Below are 24422 nucleotides of genomic sequence, written 5' to 3' on the forward strand. Positions count from 1 at the left end.
TGGCAAAGCCATTTATAAGCCGGGAGGCCCAGATATTCTCGTCACCAGTCGCCCGTTGCCAGACCACCAGGCACATGAGCCACCCAAGTGATTGGAGCATGGATTACCGGTTGTACTGCCGCGTTGAGCATAGCTGTGTCGTCTGGCCGCCTCCTTCTTCCGTCGATTTGCCGCAAACCTAACTTTCGATAGCCAAAGGTATTATTATTGTAGTTGTTGTGGTTGTAATTTTCAACGCCATGGCGGCACACCCCCCGAAGGGTATGTGGTGTCGAGAGCCATATCCCTGTATCTACTACTAAATACAGTTCAAATTGTTCTCCAAATCATGCCCGATGGCCACTATGTGTTCATGCTATGTTGAGGTCCCGCTGGCTTGCCATAGGCAGTACTGGTTTTCTCTGCGACTTGATGCTAGATGTGTCAGGAGAGGGCGGCCTGCTGAAACAAGGGCCATCTCACAGGTAACTAAAGCAGTTGCAAGCGGCTGAAATTGAATCAGTATCCTCCAAGTTTCAGAGTCCCTGCCAAATTTGTATGCAGTAGCCGAGGTGCGCGGGCCCTAATATGAATTGTAGGGAATAGGGGTAGGATTATGGACTGCGGTAGATAGCTCATCATAGGCAGTAGGGGAGCCCTCAGGTGGCTGTGAGGCCATCGAGGGCTGAGATAGTAGTAAGTGTTACCGCTGAAAGTCTCCATGCTCTGTTAAAGCGGTTAAAGGGGATAAAGGGCAGCCCGTGGTCAGGCTATTTCAGAGAAGCATGTCAGGGAGTCCTGCATGTGTATCGGCTCGATGCCTCCTGCTTCTACCAGCTTGCGTGTTGATATTACGGCCCAGCCAGTTGGTGTGCTGGCCGGCGTTGTTATATAGTGCAGAATAGGCAGTGATGATGACGGAATCGTTATTGCTCAAGCTTTTACTCAGTGCCTACCAGAGCTGGGCTTCCTTACTGCTACCGCAGCAGTCGCACGAGCTCGTCATCGGGCCCAGGCAAATCGGGCCCAGGCACTCGGGCATCGAGATCCTACATTTTGGGGCGCGAGACCCATTTTGTCAGGTTCCGGCCCTCAACGAAGGACGGAGCCGGCCAAAGCCGATTGATAATCAAACATCAACTCCACGGCACAAAGCTGTCAAAAGATCTAGCCTCCATGACGTGTTTCTGACGAAGCAAATAGTCGACGTACATCGAAGCATTGGTATATATAAACCAATTACCATCACCTACTTTACTGTTACTCTGCTCAGGTCCGTCATACTATCTCTTTTCAGCAGGACACATCAGAAGTAGTTCTTTTTATTGTAAACTACAATGGCCACAAAACAGTGTCAGGCTCTGGTTACTGAAGTCCTGAGTACAGGATTGCCAGATATCGTCAAGAAGACGATTCATGTGCCCCAACCGGCATCCAATCAGGCCTTAGTGAAAGTTTCACACGTCGCCCAGAACCCAACAGACAGTGAGATATCCCAGATCTCGGTTAGGGTACTTTTCTTTATATACTGACAAGAACTATAGTCCAAGCCCTGGACAGAAACGCGTTCGGCGAAGGCGCAATTCTTGGCTGTGATTTCGTCGGCACCGTTGAGGAAACTGGCGATCAGGCGCACAAACTCAACAGAGGAGATCTGGTAGCCGGCTTCGTCTGGGGTGGTAGGCCTGAGTTAATCCTGCGGTCGGAGTTCAGCTGACATTGTATCCATTACAGGCGAGGTCAGAGGTGTTGGGGGCTACAGCGAGTACACCGTGGCAGATAACAACATTAGCTTCCGTGTTCCCAAGAACATTACCTTAGAAGAGGCAGTTACACTGCCCCTAGCGTCGATGACGGCTTGGCTCGCCCTTTTCTCTAAAGGTTGCCTGGCCATTCCTAGAGACAGCGGACATGACACGCCAGTTCTGATCTGGGGTGGAAGCTGTAGGTCATCTCGGAATTCGCCTGCTGTCACTCGGACTAACTAATGTTGTAGCAATCGTCGGCCTCTACGCCATTCAGATCGCAGCTTTGCACGGCTTCAAGGTGATTACTACTTGTAGTGCCAATCACTTCGATTTGGTGAAGCATCTAGGTGCCCGTCATGTATTTGACTATCACGACGATGACGTTATAGACTCGATCAAGCAGTCAGCACCGGGTGTGGAGTATGTCTTTGATACAATCGGAAATGAGTCCTCATCCGGTCTGGCCTCGCAAGCCATCAACGAGAAGGGCGGCGGTCTATGTACTGTAAGGCCTGGGAAGGCAAACACCAACGAAGTCCCTAAGCAGATCAAGGTGACTGATGTGCTTGTCTTCACTGCCTTCCTGAAAGATCACCGTTATGGGAAGTTCCATTGGCCCGTAAGTTATCCGTGGCATTTTTGCTTCCGCTACTTAGGTAATATCACTGACTATAATTAGGCAAATGAGGAGGATCACAAGCTCGGAACAGAGTTCTTCGAGAAGCTTCCCGGCTGGGTTGAAGATAACAAGATCAGGCCCGCCAGACCCAAGGTCATTCCTGGTGGCCTAGATGGCGTAACGAAAGGATTCCAGGAGTACAGAGAAGGAAAGGTTTCGGCTACTAAGCTCGTTTATAAGCTTTAAGAAGTATTCTCACTTTTTAGAGATTTCCATAGTTTTGTTAGGGTGAAAAACATGAATATGTCCTGTTTTCCAAAATGAAAACCAAAAGCTATAATTAGCTTTATTTACGTAAATAATTTCATCGGGTGGTTTCTACTTATGTGAGTTATCTTACGTTAGCTATGCGCACCTGAATTATCCCTCCTAGGTCCGGATGCGGAGCACGAGTTCAGCCATTGCCCGATTACTAGGATCGGTTACCTATTTTAGTACCTCGCTCTTTAGGTGATTAGGTAGGACTGCACATCTCTTTGAATGAGGCTTCAGTCAATAGGGTACACCGTAGCGTATAATAGGGCCAAACGTATTAACTTAATAATCAATCAAGTGTTTTACGTAGTCACATTCGCGGATGTCAGAGTACTTGATCAGGGAGAGGAGCTCACCTGCTATGCGTACGCCACCGCTACGGTGATCTGTATGGCCATGAGCTGTATCTTCGGCCGGCAAGGCGAATACGATGACATTCAAGCAATTAGGCAATGAATGCTAGAAGTCTGCCCGACAGGGCCGAATGGACGAGATGCCGAAGCCATATTAGAGGATGCTGCTAGTTGGTATTGGTTGCAAGCCCTGCAGGTAGACGCAGGTGCGGCTAATTCCATTACTTAACAGCCGATGCCGAGGAGGTGTGACCCTTTCTAAGTTTTCTCATTCAAAGACCATTGGGATTACAGCTTTATGATAGCATTGTTTCTAGGTTCTGGTGACTAGACTATCTCAGATCAATAAGCTATCTGGTAGAAAATGGTCTAAGGTAAAAAGATGTTGGGGTGGTTTGCGCCACGATTTTTAAACCCTATTCTCAGTACTAGGAGGTGTTAAATGAACTCTTGCAACTGATCCGTTTGGCGCTTGAAACGATTTCGAAAATACGGCCGTAAGTAGTGATAATAGGATCTCTTTGTCTCACGGGGGGATTAGCGTTGTAAAGAGTCACTTGGACTCGTGTTGCAATAGCAGTCAGAAGCCACTAGGTGGTCTTTTACAACCCAGGTTACAACATCCGCTGACTTCATCTTGTGGGCGTCTTAGAGAAGCTGGCGGCTCCAGGCCCGCGACCGGCCAGTCCTCGGACGAGCAGATACTCGATCCAGGCTCACCAAAGCCGTTGCGTTACTTTTCAAACTGGCTGGGGACGTGCAAGCCCGTCTCGCCGGAGTCCGGGCCGTAGGTGCTATCCCCCCGTTCCGGTCCCCACTTATGCGGGGTATGCGCGCCGTCAGACAAGCTGACGTCGGGTCCAACTTCCAATCCGTCTTTCTCACGACCCAAAGAACTGTAGGGCAGTCTTAGAACCTATCGTCAGTCAGTCACAAACTCACCTGCGGGCATCGAACCGCTTGTCCTAGCAAAAGTTAACATCAGACTATAATGCATTTTCTATTCTGGTCTGGATCAGCTTTTCTTCATGGCGTGTTTTCCACCATGGAGAAGGGCAGCAGGATCGGGAACGGAAATGGTCGCCCTAAGATCCTGCATCAGGAGCAACACTAGAAAACCTACAACACCAGAGTTTCATCGGCCGAAGCGAACATAATGACTTGTTTGGATCTTGTAGACTTATATATGGGAGATCAGGGCCCCGAATCTTCTATTGGGTGTGGTCATGTACAGCCGCTTGGGGTGGTGAGGTCGATCATGATGCGAGATGAGGGTGTCCAACAGAGCCCTCTGCCCCTCCATGGCCCTTTTTCAGCCGGAAGACGAAGCTCATGCCACTTATGTCGGCGACTGCTTCTTCGTTGAGAAGTTGGAGGTCTTGTTCGAGTGTTGTTGTGGTGGTCGGTAGGAGGTGGTCTGTGGTGGCACCGTAACAAGCTGCAAGATATGCGGGAGACGGACGAACCCCCGCAACATGGTCAACTTTCACCGTCACGCTTCTCAGAGTCTTTCAGGAAACAGTCTCATTGAAATGCCAATGGCACTGCGCCTCTTTGGTAACGGTCCAGATACCGCTTCTATTGAGCCCTGCGAGCAGGAACGGCAGGTGAATCTTCCCACCCCCCTCAGCTTCGAACGGCCCTCGTCATCTCTAACTTACAAATAACCCCATAGCATACCTTTCTTATCAATTTGTTCTATAATACTACTGAATAAATCACCATTGGGACACCTCAGGTGATGATGCGACTGATCAATGGAGGATCTCTCTTAATGACAGCGGCAACTTCCCCTCTCTTTGAGACTTCTGGCCGGTGAACCTATCCATTGCGGATAAAACTAAAATCCCGGCAATTTCATGAAATGAAATTTCCAAGTCAAGCTTTTGACGCCACGGAACTTACCTCCGCAGCTATTCAAGGATTTGGACAACATATGGGTCACATGGGTCGTCGCCTTGAGTACGGATGCAGCAGTGCTTCATCTGGCGATCCTTCGCGAGGGCGGTTAGCATTAGCCTAATTCCTCATCATTATTCAGTCTTTGTCCTGTATGTTCAAAAGCATTCATTCCTCTAATTGAACATTTGGTAAGTATTCCTGAATTGGAGTGCCACACGCCTTCTCCAGCAAACAAATCCTTTGACATGAGGAAAGGGTTTGCCGCCACCAATAGTCATCTTTTCGGCACATCCAAGATGCCGTTTGAGAAGTCTAGCTACTGAAAAATAGGGCATACGAGTGTCTTTTCTACATAAAAGCCTTGGGATAGCCGTCTGTCCAGCGAGTATTCACCATCCAAGAAAACCGACCGCAAGTCCTAACCATTAATACATCCAACATTCACGCAATCAACCCAATCCGCTGCTAAAATCTCTGACGCGACCAAGACCAGAATAATGCCTCAAAGTTCTGAACGCAAAGAACTCGATCTTGAAAAGTTCTATGGGGTATATTCCTATGAGGGGACCCGATGGGTCATCATCAAACCATGGGGTCGGAAGACCGGGCAACCCGGCCTGATGCTAGAGGACCACAAGAACCTCAATACGAAAACCCCAGAGCGCAAAGTGTGCTACCTCAAGCTACACGATAATACATTAAAAACTACCGATTGCGATTTTCTCACGACTTGGGTACGAAGTAAACTCCAAGTCCAAAATCACAAGGAAGACGCCAATGAACCTGAACCGGATGACAATGCCCTATATCACGTCACGTTCGATATCAAGGATGGCCAACCTCGGTTGGGGTGGACTGCCGAGGGTGAGGCAGAGGACAAGAAGCGATTTTTGAAGCTCGACGACCCCAAAGTCCCTTCAGCAGGGTTGTCAGGTAAAAATGGTCAACAATTATCTCAAATCCATGTCAGTGACAACCAAACCTGACGGATGCGGCCAGAACACCATCGCGGTAGACCACAGCTTCTTCAGATTCACTACTCCCCGCTTATACACGACTCAAAAAGGGTGACTTCGGGTTCTTAGATAGCTTCAAGAGTATTGGTCTCTTAGAATACATACCTACATCTAAATAAACCGCTTAATTCATTTAGAAAATATGTAATACATATCTGTAACCACGCATTAACTCGTGTAGATAATAATCTACCTATGTTTTTCTAGTTAACGATGTCACTGAGCCATGACTTTAAACCTCATCCGGCACTGTTGCAGTCTAACACTCATAAAATTCGGATCAATCCTATTGTTATCGAAAATTAGCTTGGCTTAGAAAACACCCCCGGCAGCCTGCTTACACCAATTCGATCAACCAACCAACTCATAAACACCCAACGTCAGTCGCTAACTCGGTGATAACCTCGTAAGGTACAGTGTAACTCTAGGATCAGTTGAAACGCACGATACATCCTGGAGCAATTCCAGGATTGCAAGAGGCTGATTCCCTTTTCTGGTCTGGCTTAGTGCCGACGTGTCTATGGCAGCAGCTCGACTCCAGTGCCTACCGGACTCTACGAGCATGATAGCTCAATGTGTCTACCCAATGGCTTCTGTTGACCATTGTCACCACTACATATATCTCTACATCGTGCATGAAGAGCCTCGCGGCTTTATCTTTTCCGCAGATTGTTCAGAGAGGCTGTCATGAACAATACATATAACATCTGAATGCAACGCAATCGGTACATGTATTCAAGGGTGCTTCCTTGCCTCTGGCGGTTTTCCTCTCTTGGGGCTTTGGATAGCTGAACAGCTTGCGCCGGTGGACAGCTTTATGGAACCAAGGTATGGCGGTCTCATGAAAGAGCTTCTTGCAAACATGCTTTCAAGCTCTTGATGAGGCAAGCAGTGAAGACTGTTCAGATTTTTGAGCAGAAATGTTGTCACTGCCTTTTAGCATGCTGGTTCATTTAGCGATCCCTTGGTGAAGGCGATTACCACAAGCTGAGGTGCTTCCATAAGATTCTTTAATTGTTATTCGTTAGTTTAGTAGAGTTTACTGAACAGTATTCACTGGTCACCGGCAAAGAAGGCTGTTATTCTATGACGATGAGATCCTTTGATGCGAAGCAGAGGTTTACCGCATTACAGCGGAGTAGACGCCCATCCTTTAGCATTCATGATATCCTTCAAGACACTGGTCTTCCACACAAGAACTTGTAGGAAATTTGCTAATATAAAAGCTAGGAATAGCTGCTTATCCAGCGAGTACTCACCGGCTAAGACAACATTCAATCTAAACTACTACATTCAACGCCCACCAAATCCTTCACGCTTTTGCCAAAATTTTCCGACACGATCGTATATCACGATAAGCCGACGGTCCAAGTTGTGCTATCTGGGACCGACGGAACGCAGATTTACGCAGGATATGAACGGTTGATTGGCACTTATTGGCACAAGAATAACAACTATTACGTTGAGATCTCGAAGCACCACAGTCTCGACGAGAACCTATTCCGTCTCGAATACCATAGTGCAAATGAAGTACGAAGATGCCGTTTGGAACTAAGCGGCCGCTTTACTTACTACCGAACAAATATCGGCGGCCCAAAAGACAGCTGGGACGTTGACGACTCGAAGCCAGTGGTTCAATCAGCTGAAAACAGTATCAATTTTGAGATCAAACACAGAGCCGATGTCCAAGTAGTTTCAATGCGTTGGTATCCCAACTCGGATTATCAAGATCTGCATGAGGTTGAGAAGAGTGGTTGAGCAGAACCACGTTGTGGCATGATTGTAGTGTGGTCAGCGTCTTCGTTGCAGATGCAAGTATGCCACGCAGTGTATATGTGGAAAGCTGTCTGAGAACACATCACTGTCGCGATGCACTATAGCTTAGTCGGGCTCAACACGTTCCGCGTTGACATTTCTCGAGATCCTAGACAATTTAAGCGGTACTTTGCTCTCACAATATTTGCACTTTTCGATTGAAACACCTTGTCAGAAGGAAACACGTACCATACAGCTTTTGTGTTCGCTGCCGAGCTCTCACTGGTGTGTTGTTTGCCACACTAAGTTTAATTTGTCCAACTAGTTGTATGTCCATGGGGATGGAATCACTTTCTCTAATCGATGTAGCGATGAATTAGAAAATCCGCGGCGCGAGTCTCAGGGGGGATTGAACACCCCTTCGCAATGCCAAGGAATACATAAACGTCGTCTGTACAGTCAGGTATCATTGCCTCCCTCGCCCATCACTGTGAATAGATCAATCCCACTCGTTGGAAAGACTCTTCCCCCCAGCATGAACAACATCCCCGGCAGCCTGCGCAAAGACAATCCACTTGGTCACCCCGCCATCCGGCGTGACATTCACCCACTTATGCTTCGTCCCCCTCTGCGTGACCGAGTCGCCGGCCCGCACGACCCGCTTCTCCCCGGAGTCGAGGTCCAGTTCCACCACGCCCTCGAGCATATACACCACGTCAAACGTCATGGTCCTGTGCATCGGCCACTCCTCGCCGGGGTTGAGAGCCGTGACGAGCGCTGAGGTGCCCTTGTCTGGTGTGATGACGCGCGGGCTCAGGAACAGAGACTGCGTGCGGTCGATTTTTTATTGTTCAATGTCTGCCTCGCTGGAGAGGTCGAGTGGTGTGTTGTGAGTGGAGGCAGCGATTTGAATCGAGCCCGAGGGAACTTGGTGCAATTCCCGGGTCCCTGAGGCGTGGGAGTAGACGGCTTTGCCGGTTGCGTCGTGGGTGGTGATGTGGTGGGACATGTTGTAAGTGGTTGAAGTGGTTGCTGCACGATAGCGATTCTACCTAAAGCCAAAGTGATCAAGAACGAGTCCTATCTATAAGTAGGTATACATAGACAGCGAGGCACTATGCTATATACGACATTGACGTTGTTGACCAGTTAGTAAAAGTTGGCAAAGTTGTCCCCGGAACCCAAAGTTTGTCAGCTTAAACCAGTCGGGATTTGTGGTCCTTCGAGAAGACGGTTCTTAATGTCTGTATTTGGCAATTTTGACGCGGTGCGGGGTTTGGAAACACGTCACGCTAGAGCATCAGCGACGATCGTTCGGGACCTTGACCCATAGGGCTGATGCTGCGACTTCTAGAAAAAAAGCTTTTTCTCCTAGTACGTGACAGTGATGGACAAAGCATTGAATTACTATTCGGAGTTCCATGGAGATGACGGCAGACTCGAGAAGCGAATCGTGAGTCAGGTGGTGAAGGAATATAGATTCCCCAAGACCCCATATGCTTCTTTCATAACGTTGGTGGAAGAAGAAAAGACCGCAAAGACGTTGTTCCTTGACTGGTCAAAACCTAGAAGTATGGCACCGGCCCTCAGAAACTCCCAACTTCTCAACTGTACAGCCTCGGAGCATGGATTAGAGACTGCTGTGCGCTCTCTGCACACACATAATTATGGCTTTTGAAGGCGCCTCTGCCACTTGGTAGACGAGAAACTCTGACTGAAGAGGAAGGCAAGGAGGATGAAATCAAGAAGTTTCTAGCATACTGGACCGTCCTCAACGCCTCTAGCAAGCCAGGTAGCCTCCATCGACATTCCAGTGTGCTGTTATTCCCTGTAAGTACACGACAATCACCGACATACAAGCCAAGAGCGTGGTTCATCTTACCTCCTGTCACGTATGAGGCATCTTCACTCAAGAGAAAGCAGATGACCTTTGCAATCTCGTCAGGTTGACCCAGACGGCGAAGCAAGGTGTCCTTAGAAAGCATGTCTGAGTCGAAGAGTCCCAATGCCTCGCCGTCTCGAAAGATCTTAGTATCGACCGGCCCGCTGATTCAACCCTTCAGTCAGAACTCATTACGTTTCTTAGAATTTGAGCAGTTCACTCACGGCAGTATCGTGTTGATCCTGATGCCATCCTTAGCATACTCCCCAGCGGCTGATTCGGTCAACCCAATGACGCCAAACTTGCTGGTCGCGTACGCGGCGCTATGCGGTAGCCCCCTTCGACCGGACGTGCTCGAAACGTTGACGATTGCCCCACCTGGCTTTGGTAGTAATGGCAGTTGAGCTCGCATGCAGTTGAGGACCCCGTTGAGATTGACGCCTATGGTGTTGTCCCAGTCTTCTTGAGCCTGCGAAGCTAGGACGTCAGCTTACACCGATCACGGCAGATATGAGCCCTGGATAGAAGGGGTTGATTCTCACAATTGTCTCGATGATTGTAGATCCCGTCCCGCCGGCGACTCCAGCGACGTTGGCAGCCCCATCGAGTCTCCCAAACCTGGTGAAAGACTCTTGGATCCACGACTTCACCTCATGGTCGTGGCGGACGTCAACTTTGGAAGCTAGCACTTTGGCTCCTGCTTTCTCGCCTTTACTTGATTGTCAACAATTGCTTCATCTTCGCGGTGTAACTAAATTGACTTGGCATCAGGAGAGCTTACACTCTCTCACGGTCTCATCTAGACCCGCTGCATTCACGTCGCTGACCGCAAGAGCAGCGGCACCTCTTTGCGCTAGTATGATTGCCGTCGATCGACCTATGCCCTAGACAATTTTATCACTTAGCTATCACATCAGGAAATCATGGTTGAAGCACGGATTGAGACCACCGGGTTAGTATGGGAAGCTTTACCGACGCGGCACCGGTGACACAGAACACCTTTCGTGCGAACATGACGGATCCAAGGTTTGCCTGATTGGCGTCTGTACCGAAATATTTCAGACGGGATACCAACTCGTGGGCATATCTATTCAGAGTTTGCTGCGCATCGAAAAGCGTCTTAAGAGTCGTTGGAGTAGACCTTGTCTCAACAGCACCCTGGTTGTGTTGGTCGATAATTATGCCGTAGTCGGCCTACCGTCTCACTGCGGACTGATATTCGGCCTAACTTTCAAGTGCCGTCCAAGACAGGACATCGACTGCCCGCGCCCACATGCATGGTTGAAGCTGAACGTTCATTCGAATCTCATACATTCTGACTTTCAAGTGATTTAAATGTAGCTGTAACAGACACACACACACCTCTACTTCCGCATCATACAATCTTACAACTAGTTCTAGAGATCACCACGATTCCAAACACAGGACAATCACTTCTCTTTTACTCAAGACCAGAAATCCATCCGAGACGCTAGCAAAATCTTTCGCTATTTCAGGATTCAAACTTTTGCACAAATGTCAAGACCATTGGAAGGCAAGGTGGCGTTGGTCACAGGCTCCTCATCGGGCAGTGAGTCCCCACTCCATGGGGTAGGAAATAATGAAGATAAATGTTAACGATCGCAACCTCTATAGTTGGGAGGGCTATCGCCATTCAGTTGGCATCTCTCGGTGTCAAAATCATCTCGTTTGATCTCCACGATCTGCCCAACTCCAAAGGTTACGAAGAAGATATCGACAAGACAACGGCACAGGTGATTTCCGCTGCGGGAGGCGAGGCCATCTTCTTCGCCGGAGACATCACAGACACCAAAGTAGTCGAAGACGTATTCAAGAAAACAAATGAGGTGAGCAACACACCCCTCAACCCTACCGTCCTAGTCCCCTTTAGGTCTTGCCTAATTCACGCCCCCTCAGAAATTCGGCCGCCTCGACATCCTCGTCAACTGTGCAGGCTACTGGGCCCCATTTCACCTCTTCGCAGACGAGTCCGACGAACTATGGGCAAAAATGTCAGCCGTTAACACCCTCGGCACCGCAAAAATGTGCCGCCTCGCCATCCGCCAATTCCTCCAGCAAGACCTCGACTCTACATGGGGCAGCCGCGGACGCATCGTCAATATCTCGTCCTGCGCGGGCGTCGTCGGGTTCCCCGGAGAAGTGGCCTACTCCGCTACAAAGGCTGCGGTCAACCATATGACCCGAGCCGGTGCTCTGGACCACGCCAAGGACTACATCAACATCAATTGCGTTGCGCCGGGCGTTGTGGCGACGGGATTGGCGAGGGGGAATCTTGAGGATGCTGGGATTCACAAGTTGATGAGGAAGGCGACGCCGTGGCCGAGGTTGGGGACGGCGGGGGATATTGCTGATGCTGTGGTGTTTTTGTGCGGGCCGGAATCGAAGTGGATGACGGGGCAGGTTCTTAATGTCGATGGCGGCATGACGATTGGCGTGGCGCCTGGTAGTTGAGGTCTCTCGATTGTAAATTCGTGAAATGAAACTCACATCGTTCTACCTCGATGTCGAGGTAGCTGGTAAACTACCGTAAGGGTGAGGTTCCGAGCTTTGGTGTTTGTGTTAGTAAGTATGTATCGGCTCGACTGAATTGGGGAAGTGATGCATATTCGAGAATTCATGTCCTTTGCGGGTTCGAGTAGACCCTCGAGTTAAGCCTTGATGGATAAGTCATTGATGGAACTCCAAGCACTTGCTGAGCTATGCAAGGAGTCATGAAGTTCGCCAAGGACAAGTTACGACCAAGTGAATTCTAGAAATGTAAAGTTCAACCACGTCTAAGTCTAAGTAGGTAGTTTCCGCCCAATTCTCTCAGTCTTTCTCTAGATTACATCTTCACTCGTACCGAACACGGTTGACAAGAGTGCCAATCTCGGAAATCTCAATCCTCATATCATCCCCATCAAGAAGCGTGATGGGCGGGTCTCTCATCACACCGATACCCGGGCCAGTGCCCGTCATGATGATTGTGCCCTTCTCCAAAGTTGTACCTTGCGAAAGGAACGAGATCATCTGTGGGATGGTAAAGATCATTTCCCTTTGCCCTTGAAGTCAGTACACAACGTTAGGCCCCGTGCAATGGAGGCCAATAACTCACTTCGTGTTGGAGTCCTGGACGACCTGGTCGTTGTAAATGGCTTTGATTTGCAAAGCATGAGGGTCTTTTATGGCAGACTTCGCAACTAGCACCGGCCCTATGGGACAAGATCCATCGAGACCTACATGGAAGTTAGCATCGAACCTTGAAAGTTGAGCAGATTGCCCTTCGTGGAGGAGGTCAGCAGGGCAGACTTTCCGCTACTCACCTTTCGAGAAGCTCCACTGGCTATTCTTAAATTGCTGCTTCCGGGCGCTAACATCGTTACTGCAAGTGTAGCCAAGCACATAGTCCATGGCCTCTTCCTCTGAAATGTCGCGACCAGACTTTGAGAGAACAAGAGAAAGCTCGGCCTCGTAGTCGCTCGACCCATCCTGAGAAATCTTGGGGATGTTGATAGTAGACGGTTGGGGACCCGTCAAAGCTGTCCTCGGCTTGATAAATAGGACGGGGACCTCAGGGATGGGCATATTGGCTTCCTTGGCGTGGTCACGGTAGTTGAGTCCCATGCATCGAATGATTGGTACTTGGTTGGCGGTAATGGGCGATAGGAGCTAGAGGCCGTTTGCAGTCTCGTCAGTAAACACGGGAAGAAAGTAAGCTCAGATGGAAAATTCAGCGTGACTTACATGTTTGACGTGCAAGACATCTTCCGTGACACGCCCGTCAAATACATCCCCGACCACGACCTTGGCTTTCACTCTTTGGCCTTCCAGTGTCGCTAGTCCAACATCGGGATACTGGGTGGCATCGATCTGGCCAAGGTGTACCTCATTGTCCTCTTCGGCGATGAAGCGCACCAAGTGTGTCCAAGAAGGGCTCATCCTGAATCAAGGATTTGGGGGTAAGTCGTGGGTATGAGGATCCGGGCTGAAGCTGTGAACCTAACGAAGACCTTTACTTGATTGAGGAAGAGGTATGGAGGGAGGGCCTGGTAGCTGGAAAATGAAAAAGCGCAAGGTATGCATCATATGCCCATGCCACAACCGATTTCTCGTTGGCTCGTATTAGACCGGAACGTCGGATCGAGAGAGATTCTATATGGAATCAGTCCGTCCGTCTGCATGCACTACAACCCCAACCGGTACGCCATTTGACCGAGATTACGGTAGAAACTACCTTCCCGATAGGCAAACTCGCTATGAAAGACTGAAAGGCTCAAAAAATAGCATACAGCACTCGGTTGACCCGGAGTAGAAATACGTTCGAGCCGGCACTAGCCCCCGGGTAGCCACGTCGATGCCCCAAGAGTCACAGGCAACCTCATCACAGCTCTTTACAAAAAAGTTAATTCCAAAATTCGACGCTGACTTATTGAAGGCATGAATGATCCTCGCCCTGACAAGGGATATCCCGCACTCGTTACAGTAAGGTAGACATGAAAAAGCTCAGTTCCGGATCGCCCTCTGGAAATCCGGCAAACTCATCCGAAGCATTGAGACCCGACATCCCTAACCCACCAGCAGAGCAATCGGCAGTGAGGCTATGGGGTCCTTCCGCGCCATCGTGCTGCCCGTCGAACCAGTTACCCTGAGCAGTTGAAGTGTTTCGCGGCGAGATTGGTGTGGGCACGTCTTGTCCCATCGAGGCTTGATACCCAGGCACGACGGACGTAAATAAAGAGTCCTGGTCCAGCCCTGGGCCCATCATGAGGCCAAAGTTTTGTAACGCACTTGTTCCGTCGAATGCGGAAGTATGCTGCCCGGCGTGTTGATATGAGGCGCACCCTAGCATGTGAGTTGCCTCAATCGCCGCGATCTCTGCCTTTTTCTGTGCCAGTCGTTCTTCCAAAGAATCCAGGTTTTGCAAGAGACTTTCGGGCGTTCCCCAAAAGTCGGTGTATCTCTGACATACTGCACGGAGCTCTTTGATTTTCATCTCTGACGCTTCGTTACATGTTGACGGTGCAAACACTTTGCGGAGGACTTGCAGTGAGGCGGCGAGCCATACTGTGCTCGCCAAGAATGGGTTTGTCCATTGTATGTGTGTTTCTGAGGAGCGGCTGACGAGGGAGTGGATGTCGTCTGATGCCTCAAGGCAGTTCCGAAGGCCTTCTGAGTTGGATAGCCTCTCCTTCTCATCCTTGGATGAGGAAGTCCATCCGAATGAAGGGGGACTGTCTGCTTCTGAGAAAATTGTGCCTAGTAAGATTTCGTTGAATGCGAAATGATGATAGATCATGAAACGTGCTAGCTGGATCATGAGGTAAATTGCATGCTGTGAAGCATTTGACTGCCTCTCCGATGGTAGCTGAGGGCAGTCGCTCGTAGATGAGAAGCCCGTGGACTTGAAGTCTAATCGAGCTCCTTGGTAAGTGAGTGATCTCGGTAGTAAGGCGACAGTCTGCTTGAGAGCCCCAATGAGAACGGGTAGCTGTTGTGCATCTTCGGCCGACTGCCTTTTACGGAACGATCCGTGGAGATATTGTTTAAGGGGGCGAGAGTCGGCTCCCGGTGCGGGACTGAGGTCCGAAAGAACGCTGTGAAGATTGCCGCGGGCTAGAACCTGAGCGTTGCGCATGATGGAATTGAGAACGATGAACCACGCGACATCGCTAGTATTCCCAGACTTGCTCAACTTTTTCGCCCGCTCCATTGGAGCGAGGTCAAGAGGGCAGCTCGGTTGGTACATGTTTTGAAACCACATTATGTCGGGCACCGGGAGGTGATTTTCGTTCATGCCTACGCTGTGGTCAATAGCGGTAGGCAACCTGTGCACCGTCGAGGCGAAGATGTCCATCTGCCAGATTGCCCACCAGCTACGGCGCCTCTCTTCCATCGCTGACCATTGAGCCACGCCAGACGTTCCTGACTGAGGTCTGGCCTGCGTGATACTGTCGACGAGATGAAGTCGCTGCTCGTAGGCGATTCTGACGCAATTGCCCAGCATGCGCCATGCGCGACCGCGGACGCCTCTCGTCAGCTCGTAAAAGGTGCATAATATGAGAGCTTGGAGGATGCATAACGGTGGAGGCTTGTCGTCGTATTCTTCGATTGCCTCGTTGACGAAACCCATGGCTGATTTGTGTAGTTGCTCGTGACTCGGGCCGCTGTAGGCTTCGGACGATGGCGGAGACTCGGCGTCGGGAGCTGTGGCGAAACGAGCTGAAAAAGAGAACATTGAGGCCAATAGCGCCTTGAGGTGAAGGGCATTTTTGATTCCCTGGACCTTTTCTCCGAATGAGGGTTGATGGAAGAGAGAGAATGCAGTCATGTTGTCGAAATAGACGTCGGTCCTGGAGTAGATGTTAGTTATCAGGCGGGGCCGCCTGCCTCAAATGAGTCTTAGTTTCGTCATCTCACAGTGTTTGCAGTGATGCGATGGATAAGTCTAGTGACTCGCATACTTGCTGCAAGGTGTTTTGAGCCCCGGCAAGTTGCAAGAAGAAGCCGCGACGATTTGGTGAGGGGACGCTCGATGGAGGCGTCAAGTTCACATCATGAGATGGATGGACGAGGGCTGATAAGCTGATGGCGCGCACGAAGCGCGTATCAGATATGTATGATGAGTCTGAGTGAAGACTAGTCAGATCATCGTGGTCTGTAAGCCCCGAGGAGAGGAACTCAAGGAGTTGTGGTTCAACAGGGGGAAGTGATCTTGAGCAGACTTCCGGCCCCACGGAGGGGGCATCGTCTTCCGCCTCAACATGTTGCTCTTCGTCAACATGAGCGAGGTTGCTGCTTAGTCGCCGTCGCTTACGATGCCGTGAGCCTTTGAGGTTGTTGTCAGCCAATGCGGACATCGGGCGCAAGTTGTCGCGCGATTACGGTACCTGTCTTTGGGCCTGGTTTCAGTCGCGTTGATGGGTAATCGCACGCTTGGGAATTCCTCTCACAGAGAGTACAGCATGGCAACAGACGATCACTGGTAACGTTAGACCGTACATGTAGATGGGCACGGCAAGGTGATAAGATCAAAGCTATGAAATGACCCACCATTTTGCTTTCCTCCTAAGTTCCCGATTAGGAACGTGTCAGCCAGTTGCGGTTTTAGAACCTGGGCAAAGAGACGACGATCTCTCACCTCTTGCAAGATTTGCAGGCAAGATCTGATATCTCGCCCTCTTGAGTGCCACCCTCCTGAGTACCACAGGGAGATGGAACTCCCGTTTCTCTATCAACGTCAGATGCCATGATTCAAGTCGGTTACTGGCACAAATAGACTATGTAGAAGGTCAAGATCGTGGACACAAAGCCAGTCTGGAAGGGGTCGCAGGGGACGCGATCTTGTTTGGTGCTTTTGCGGCACCCATGGTGGGTCAGCCAGTTTCACAACTCCCCAATAAATGCTGCCAAATGACGTGGAAAGCTCCGCTGTAACTCGTACCGGTTGGGGCCGTGGCTGGCCCGGGTTGCGGGGAACAAGACCCCATAGTTGTCCGGATCCTGGGCCCAAAAGCCGAGCCCGTTCTGGCATCTAGCATCTTGTAAATCCGGGGAAATCTGCTAGACATTGGGGGGGGGGCTTAACGGCCAAGGATCAAGGACAAACCCCAAGCTCACGCTATAACGAATAGGAACACGACATGTTGGTTGGTAGGTGAGAAACGCGGGGTTCCCGCAGGAACCGGTTCCCCGCCCCCCGGACTGATTCTCTCACACTATGTACCCCGCCGGACAAATTTCGTTCAGGAACGCGATGCCTTTGACAGATGCAGATTCGTCCGGGTCCAATCAGTGTAAGAGAATTGCTAACGAGGATGCAGATGTCAACTTCACGGCTGTTTGGTTGGGAATGGGATGTTAGTGTAGCATGGATGGACGTGTACAAAAGCCATGCAGGATACTCATTTAGTTGTGGAAGTAACTCAATAGACATTTTGTAAATCGATCTGCGATGTGTCAACTTGCATTTATAATTCTCGTCCTTGGCGTCTTGCTGTATAAGACTTTGCAGATAGGGAAGCGAGACCCGCGGATGCCACCTGGGCCACCTACTCTGCCAGTCCTCGGAAACGCTCATCAGATTCCTGCCACGGGGCTTTTCAAACAGTTAGTCAATCTATCCTCGAATTCAGTCAGATGTTGTCGCCTCTTTGGCGGTAGAAGCTGAGAAAATCTGATATGATAGGCTACGCGAATGGGCACTTCAATACGGATCCATCTTCTCCTTGAAGGTTGGACCATCCTCCATCATCGTCCTGTGTGACCGTGAAGCCATTCACAAGCTTCTCATCGAGAAAGGCAGCGTTTACTCCGATCGACCTCCTAGTTATGTGGGAAAACTACTCACTCACGGTGACCACCTTGCTCTCGAGCAGATGGACACCACATGGCGGTCTAAACGCAAGGTGATTTCACACAATTTCTCTCCGAAGAGGCTTGACGAACAACACTTTCGAGTTCAAGAGGCAGAGTAAGCGACCAATAACCACCATGTTCTTGAGTTGTTCTATCATGAACGCTAACATGCCTTGAAAAGGGCCACAGTCTTGATGACTCGTCTCCTAGACAAGCCTGAGGGTTTCTTCAACGAGATCCGAAGATACACCGCTTCAGTGGTAACGTCCATCACGTACGGTTTTAGAGCACCTGATATGAACTCTTTTTGGGGACATGTAAGCCATCCTCATCAACGCAATGACGCTTACCATTGGCCCCCTTTTCGGTATGAGGCCGAGCTGATGTCTAATTCTAGGGAGTCTACGACGTAATGGCAAAGGTACGATCAAATTTACACGATATTCACTCGTCATGCTAATGTGAGCCATCAAAGTGGACAGCATCAATGGAGCCTGGAGCCGCCCCTCCGGTAGATGTCTTCACCTTCCTGCGATACATCCCTTCCTCAATGGCATTCTGGAAACGCCGCGCAATCGACGCCGGCAAGACCATGGATGCGACTTGGTCCACCGCACGTCGACTCGTCGAAGAGCGTCGCACGAGTGGAGAGAGACGCAACTGCATCATCGACAGCCTACTTGATGAGTATGAAGAGAACGGGTGGCCCGAGGCGATCAGCCAGCATGCATTTACCAATCTCATGGGAGAGATTATCGAGGGTGGTGCTGATACCACTGCCGCACAACTCTTGACTCTGATTCTCGCTTTCGCGCTGCACCCCAAGGTTCAGAGGAAAGCTCAGGTCGAGATTGATGAAGCCTGTGGGAGTGGTCGTTCCCCTCGATGGGATGACTTTTCGAAGCTGCCCTACGTGAACTGCATCGTCAAGGAAGGGATGCGTTGGCGTCCGGTGTAAGTCTTGTTGCCACTTCCTCATTCCATTCGGAAGTATCTGAGAACTAACTATGCGGGAATATCTAGTGCTGTCACTGCCCTGCCGCACAAAGTTCGTCAAGGTTCGTTCACAACACCCGGCACATCCTCTCCCAAACATGAACAATGCTAACGATGGCGTGCCTACAGACGACGAGTACAACGGGATGTTGATCCCCAAAGACTCAACAATCTTCATCCCAACCTGGGCCCTCCACCATACCGAAGAAAACTACCCCGATGCAGAGCGATTCGACCCGGACAGATACCTAAAGCACCCAAAGCTAGCCAACGACTACGCCGGCAGCCCGGAATGGGAGAACAGAGACCACTACAACTACGGCGCCGGCCGTCGCATCTGTCCCGGCATCCACCTCGCGGAGCGCAACATGTGGCGCATCGCCTCCAAGCTTCTTTGGGCGTTCGAGTTCGCTGATCCTGTTGACCCTGTTACGGGCAAGGCTATGCCCTTGGACCCGCATGCGTATAATCCCGGTATCTTGCAGGCGCCTTTAGAGTTTGATGTTCGGATTACACCGAGGAGTCAGCATCATGTTGAGACAATCCTGCGGGAGTTTAAGGAAGCTGAGGTTTTACTGGCTCAGTATGATTGAGCTTGCCGCAAGCGCCTTGACACGGCGATGAGGCCTGGTAGTTCTAATAATGGCAGTGCTTCTCCTAGATTTGGCGAACGACATGAAAAAATATATCAAAGCATACAGAAATAACGAACTTGCACCACCACTCGTTCATCTTACGTATATTAGTCGTATCAGCGCTATTGTGATATCCTACACGTCACTTATCTTCATGTGATGTATCAGTACTTCAGGGAGCACACACATATAAAAGGAACCCGATTTCGTGAAAGTAAAATGTAGCAGTGATCACGATCGGCTTTCTAAGTCCCAAATAGCCACAATGCTCGTAAGAATTGCCGCAAAGACAGCGGCCGTGAAAACTACGAAAGAGAATGGGACATTTTATGGCCACAGTGAGAATTGAGTAGCTTCCGGTCCCTTTTCTATCTCTCCTTCATCCCTTTCGCTCTCCTACACTATATTCATTGTGAGATAGGCTTTGGCAAGAAAGTAGACAGCCAAGGCGTGGCAGAGTGAAAATCTGCAAGTAGCCAAGACCAGAGGGAGCAGAACGGCGCCCAGGTCTCCTATTGGGACGTGGAGCGCGCGTAAGTCGGGTGGTGCCCCGATGTCTACTACGAGGACAGAAAACTTCAATAGGGGGAAATGATGTATAAATAGGTCTGAAGTCTCTAGCTTAACTACGTCTAAGGCACCGAGTCCCCGTCTTTCATCAGTACGGAGCAAAACGGTCTTCGTCACCTGCAGAAGCTTCTGAACACACGTCCCCAAGTCAGTGGATACCTCGCTCTGCCTCCACGCCACAAAGCGGTCCGGCCGAACGAGGACAATACCTGACTCCTCAACCCCTCGAAGGCGCTCCCACTCATAGTAAACATCCTCCCAGTCCTGGCGGAAACCAATAGAATGGACCCTGATCTCGCAACCCAGCTTCGCCGCAACCGCAGCAGCCGCCTCGCGCCAAAGACCTCCGCCTGGGCCTGTGAAGATGGCAAAGCCACCCTTGCCAGTCAGGTCAATAGTCGACACAGGCTCCTTCGGAACCGCCCTGTTCAACCAAACATGAGGTACTCGGCGGCCCGGGTACGTGCCAGGACCGTAATACGCAACAGGATCCTCAGCTTCCTGCGGCGAAGGCACATACGGCCCATCTTCATCCTCAGCATAGATCGCCGGCCCGGAATAAAGCTGGTTCATCTCCACACCAAGACCATGAAACTCATGAGCTGTCCGGCCAATAGCCTCACGGAACGCGCGGCGCTTTTCCCGGCCCTCGCTCGTCGTGTGCGAGAGCTGCTCAAAGATTGCACTCCGTCCCTCTGCCGTCTTCTCCAGCATGCCTAAGGACTCCCACACGGCGTAGTGGTCCCGGAAGGCCTCGTTGGCGCGGGCCACGATCCCGAGACCTACGGGCTGCCGCTCGACGCTGTAGGTGTCGAGAAGGGCGGTGCTGGCGGAGCCCTTTTCGACGTGGGCGATTTTCCAGGCTAGATTGAAGGCGTCTTGGATGCAGGTGTTTGAGCCGAGGCCGTTCATTGGGGGGTGGCGGTGGACTGCGTCACCGAGGCAGAATCTGGAGGTTTTCTCGTTAGCTTGGACCTATAGCGGTAGATGTACGAAAGAGAAGTTGCATCGGGCTTGCTTACACGTTCCCGTCCGAGTATCTCTCGGCAACAATGTCGTTGACGAACCACTTTGAGACGGAGAGAACCTCGACTTCGGTGTCGTCACCGATGAACTCTTTAACGCGTTGCTTGTACGCCTCTTCCGTGACTTCAGCCGACGCATCAAACTCCTTGGTCGGGAACAGAATGAACATCCACTCAAACCACGGCTTCACCATCCTCGCGATACCCATCCAGCCGAAGCTGGGGTGATCGACACCGGGCTGCATTAACCAATGCAGATTGCCCTTCCGATGGTCCATCAGATGAGAGAGGTCGGCTTTGACCAGGACGTTGATGGCCAGGCCACCTCCCGGTTTTGCTACTAGAGGTAGTTGGAGGGTCTTTGCGACGAGACTTCGGGCGCCGTCTGCGCCAAAGATGTATTTTGTCCGGATGGTGTAGTGGGTTTTGGAGACCATGTCCCAGACGGTGGCTAGGTACCGCCCTTCGGGGAGGATTCCTTGCTCCAGGATACGAGCTTGGTGTTGAACCTGACAATGAAGCCATGTTGGGCTGCATGTCGAACCAATATTGGCTCTAATGCGGTTTGCGGTATGTCGACGGGGTCACAAGGACTCGCGAGTTCGTAGTCACCCTGAGGTAAGTGAGCTTCTGAGATCTTTGTCCGGTAAGAAGCAGAACGCAAAGGGTCGAATAGATACCTTTCTTCTGGGATCGCTCCCCCATGAAGGAATACGCGCAAACTCTTCGCCAGCCATGCTGTAACACCAACGCGTGTGTTGCATGCAATGACCTTGCGTCGCAATCGCTTGAAGTTCCTTGTCCAAGCCGATATCTCGGAGACATTCTGAGTGCATATTAGGCTTCTCTTCTTGAATGTCGAAGACAGGCTACTGCAGAAAAGCGGAAAGCTAGAACATACCCAGAGCGGCCATGTTCGTAATGTGAGCCCGCGGAGTATCTGCGGTCCCGGGACTTGCGCTGATCATGATTCCCTTCAGCCCTGTTTCAAGATACATGTCAGTCCAAGGTGATTCCCATTGAGAACCAAGCGCATCCAGAACGAACCGTATGATGCGAGGAAACACGCCAGTGAAGCCCCAGCAGGGCCTGCGCCGATGATGAGCATGTCGGTCTCGAGGGCTGCGGAATCACCGCTGCCCTCACGAGATTGATTATCTGCACTGGCCGGTTTCATTGCAACTTTTTTCTGAGTCGTCATCTAAATAACCTCAATTGGGGACGTTGTTTAGTGTTTGGTAAAGGAAGACTTCTGTAAGTGGCGATGGGAAGCAGCACAGAGCTTCTCCCATGAACGATGTTATCACAATAGATGACGACGAAGGAGAATTCCGTCATTACCAAAAAATAATTAGGTCGGTTATCTCGCAGTATCAATGCGTCGTAAATCCGAATGAAATGATGCATGGCGAGTATTTCCGTTCCGCGGACAGATGCGACGGGCTATTATTGTCTGACTGAACTGTGGTTGCGTCGGGGTAATTTTCTCCAAAGGCGGACATCGATCGGGCACGGTTTTTGACGACGGTGTTTCCCTCTACCTCGGATAGCTCATGTTAATTCAATACCATCCGTTAGAAATCATGACAAAACATAGACTAATATAGATTTATATTCAAATACTCAGATTTCCAAGTATCCCCTTGCCTCAAATCCTTCATTGTGTGAAGACCTGATCAAGGACGACCCATCTCCGCCTCCAAACACCCAACCAAGCTCCAACACAACAACAGCAAAGATGACCGCTCCCACCCGCAAAATCAACCTCGTGCGAATAGCACACATCAACTACACCTACCAAAACCTCGAACGAGCCGAAGCCTTCTTCCGCGACTTTGGCTTCGTAGAGGCCTCCCGCGAGGGTTCCCGCGTGTACTACCGGGGCTACGGCCCTGAACCCTTCGTCCTCTGCGCCGAAGCCGGTGCCAAAGACGCCTTTGGCGGCGCGGCCTTTGTCGTCGAGTCCGAGGAGGATCTCTTGTATGCGTCCCAGACGCTCCCTGGGGCTTCTGCACCGTATGAGTTGAGCAAGACTCCTGGTGGGGGCCGATGTGTGACGTTCGAGGGCGGTTTTGATAAGTTTCCGTTTCACCTTGTTTGTGGACAGGTGATGCGGGAGAAGGCGACGGTTTTCCCGGAGCGCGAGTTCAATTTTGTGTGTACAAGCCCTTTTCTCTCCGAACACGTTTCTTGTTATTCCACTGTGGCGTTCTAAAAGTCTGACTATCGCCTTAGCCAACAGAGAAACATAGAGAGCCGGGCACGTTTCAGCGGTTTGACAAAGGTAAGTTGATTACATCGGTTCTTGGAAACATACTTGTTCAGTCAAACTTACTTGTTTATGGGCCCGGCACCGGTACACAAACTAGGCCACTTCGGCGCATGCGTGACAGACTTCCAACAAACATACGACTTCTTCACAACCCGATTCAACTTCATCCCCAGCGACGTAAGTCAAGCAAACTTCCTCACCGCCCCTACACCACTTTATCATATCGTGACCGAGGGAAAATGAAATAACCCACTAGAGAGACAGCTTGTACACGACGAAACCGGACGTAATGTCACAGTCTTCCTCCGACTCGACCGCGGCGACGAGCTCGTAGACCACCACTCCTTCTTCTTCTTCGAAGGCCCGAAATTCCACGTCCATCACGCCTCGTTCGAGACCCACGACTCGGACTTGCAGTTCCTAGGGCATGACTGGCTTCGCGAGCGGGGGTATGAGAATTGCTGGGGTGTTGGGAGGCATGTTATGGGAAGCCAGATTTTTGACTACTGGTGAGCTTCCTTCCTTTGTATCTTTTACCCGGCGCATTTGAGGAGTTTGTGGATATTGGGTGGGACAAGTTCCCTCCGACTAATATGATCTTGACACACAGGTTTGACCCTAGCAAGTTCATCTTTGAGCATTATGTCGATGGCGATCAAATGAATAGTTCGCATCCGCCGAACCATTCCAAGGCTTCTCCTGATAGCCTTCACATCTGGGGTGAGTGTTCATTCTGTGGACTGCGCTCGAGAACGTTTGGTTGATGTTGATCTAACTCCCTCATTTCGCAGGACCTGATCTGCCGGAAGGCTTCTTACTCTGAGATTCCCGAGAGTGATGAATGAACAAGTAAGTCTAGCGGAGAGAAAGGATTGCTATCATAGAGTATACACTTAGTTTAGACACAAGAGTTATGAAGACAGTTCAATACGTGGTCTTTACTTGAATGCAGCTATACCATTCCTAATTTCTTGATGCCGTGAATCAGATACCTCACCCG

At 50.5% G+C, this 24422-nt stretch overlaps 10 protein-coding genes across 10 annotated transcripts; 5 read left to right on the forward strand and 5 right to left on the reverse strand.

Annotated features, from left to right (window-relative positions):
• Window positions 1-1316: 1316 nt before the first annotated feature.
• Window positions 1317-2592, forward strand: BDP55DRAFT_554138 (chaperonin 10-like protein; the record flags this gene model as incomplete). Its single annotated transcript, XM_060569365.1, has 5 exons — window positions 1317-1464; window positions 1524-1658; window positions 1714-1923; window positions 1976-2346; window positions 2407-2592. 5 exons carry the CDS (start codon window positions 1317-1319, stop codon window positions 2590-2592), a joined length of 1050 nt encoding a protein of 349 aa, XP_060428580.1.
• Window positions 2593-5413: 2821 nt separating this feature from the next.
• Window positions 5414-5902, forward strand: BDP55DRAFT_633020 (uncharacterized protein; the record flags this gene model as incomplete). Its single annotated transcript, XM_060572496.1, has 1 exon — window positions 5414-5902. The coding sequence occupies one exon, from the start codon at window positions 5414-5416 to the stop codon at window positions 5900-5902; it is 489 nt and encodes a 162-aa protein (XP_060428581.1).
• Window positions 5903-8186: 2284 nt separating this feature from the next.
• On the reverse strand, window positions 8187-8696 carry BDP55DRAFT_633021 (uncharacterized protein; the record flags this gene model as incomplete). The annotated part of the gene is made up of 2 exons (XM_060572497.1): window positions 8187-8513; window positions 8616-8696. 2 exons carry the CDS (start codon window positions 8694-8696, stop codon window positions 8187-8189), a joined length of 408 nt encoding a protein of 135 aa, XP_060428582.1.
• Window positions 8697-9003: 307 nt separating this feature from the next.
• On the reverse strand, window positions 9004-10583 carry BDP55DRAFT_769305 (putative short chain dehydrogenase/ reductase; the record flags this gene model as incomplete). The annotated part of the gene is made up of 6 exons (XM_060581054.1): window positions 9004-9505; window positions 9570-9733; window positions 9794-10038; window positions 10112-10278; window positions 10351-10453; window positions 10542-10583. 6 exons carry the CDS (start codon window positions 10581-10583, stop codon window positions 9468-9470), a joined length of 759 nt encoding a protein of 252 aa, XP_060428583.1. The 3' UTR covers window positions 9004-9467.
• A 501-nt stretch (window positions 10584-11084) lies between these two features.
• On the forward strand, window positions 11085-12083 carry BDP55DRAFT_612122 (uncharacterized protein; the record flags this gene model as incomplete). The annotated part of the gene is made up of 3 exons (XM_060571198.1): window positions 11085-11139; window positions 11205-11416; window positions 11487-12083. 3 exons carry the CDS (start codon window positions 11085-11087, stop codon window positions 12039-12041), a joined length of 822 nt encoding a protein of 273 aa, XP_060428584.1. The 3' UTR covers window positions 12042-12083.
• A 339-nt stretch (window positions 12084-12422) lies between these two features.
• Window positions 12423-13508, reverse strand: BDP55DRAFT_694645 (fumarylacetoacetate hydrolase; the record flags this gene model as incomplete). The annotated part of the gene is made up of 4 exons (XM_060577380.1): window positions 12423-12624; window positions 12685-12805; window positions 12893-13238; window positions 13314-13508. The coding sequence occupies 4 exons, from the start codon at window positions 13506-13508 to the stop codon at window positions 12423-12425; spliced, it is 864 nt and encodes a 287-aa protein (XP_060428585.1).
• A 538-nt stretch (window positions 13509-14046) lies between these two features.
• BDP55DRAFT_633025 (fungal-specific transcription factor domain-containing protein) lies at window positions 14047-16426 on the reverse strand (the record flags this gene model as incomplete). Its single annotated transcript, XM_060572498.1, has 2 exons — window positions 14047-15919; window positions 15987-16426. The coding sequence occupies 2 exons, from the start codon at window positions 16424-16426 to the stop codon at window positions 14047-14049; spliced, it is 2313 nt and encodes a 770-aa protein (XP_060428586.1).
• Window positions 16427-17520: 1094 nt separating this feature from the next.
• BDP55DRAFT_612131 (putative cytochrome P450 oxidoreductase) lies at window positions 17521-19615 on the forward strand (the record flags this gene model as incomplete). Its single annotated transcript, XM_060571199.1, has 7 exons — window positions 17521-17675; window positions 17755-18039; window positions 18106-18241; window positions 18322-18345; window positions 18400-18878; window positions 18948-18982; window positions 19050-19615. 7 exons carry the CDS (start codon window positions 17521-17523, stop codon window positions 19511-19513), a joined length of 1578 nt encoding a protein of 525 aa, XP_060428587.1. The 3' UTR covers window positions 19514-19615.
• Window positions 19616-19696: 81 nt separating this feature from the next.
• BDP55DRAFT_746089 (FAD binding domain-containing protein) lies at window positions 19697-22258 on the reverse strand (the record flags this gene model as incomplete). Its single annotated transcript, XM_060580544.1, has 7 exons — window positions 19697-20112; window positions 20221-21074; window positions 21148-21632; window positions 21665-21763; window positions 21831-21976; window positions 22052-22132; window positions 22198-22258. The coding sequence occupies 7 exons, from the start codon at window positions 22256-22258 to the stop codon at window positions 19952-19954; spliced, it is 1887 nt and encodes a 628-aa protein (XP_060428588.1). The 3' UTR covers window positions 19697-19951.
• A 630-nt stretch (window positions 22259-22888) lies between these two features.
• On the forward strand, window positions 22889-24338 carry BDP55DRAFT_612132 (Glyoxalase/Bleomycin resistance protein/Dihydroxybiphenyl dioxygenase; the record flags this gene model as incomplete). Its single annotated transcript, XM_060571200.1, has 6 exons — window positions 22889-23305; window positions 23386-23434; window positions 23496-23599; window positions 23687-23931; window positions 24033-24142; window positions 24214-24338. 6 exons carry the CDS (start codon window positions 22889-22891, stop codon window positions 24243-24245), a joined length of 957 nt encoding a protein of 318 aa, XP_060428589.1. The 3' UTR covers window positions 24246-24338.
• Between the last annotated feature and the right edge of the window lie 84 nt (window positions 24339-24422).

This window comes from Colletotrichum godetiae (genome assembly GCF_030913485.1).
Source record: "Colletotrichum godetiae strain CBS 193.32 chromosome Unknown BDP55scaffold_25, whole genome shotgun sequence".
Taxonomy (NCBI): domain Eukaryota; kingdom Fungi; phylum Ascomycota; class Sordariomycetes; order Glomerellales; family Glomerellaceae; genus Colletotrichum; species Colletotrichum godetiae.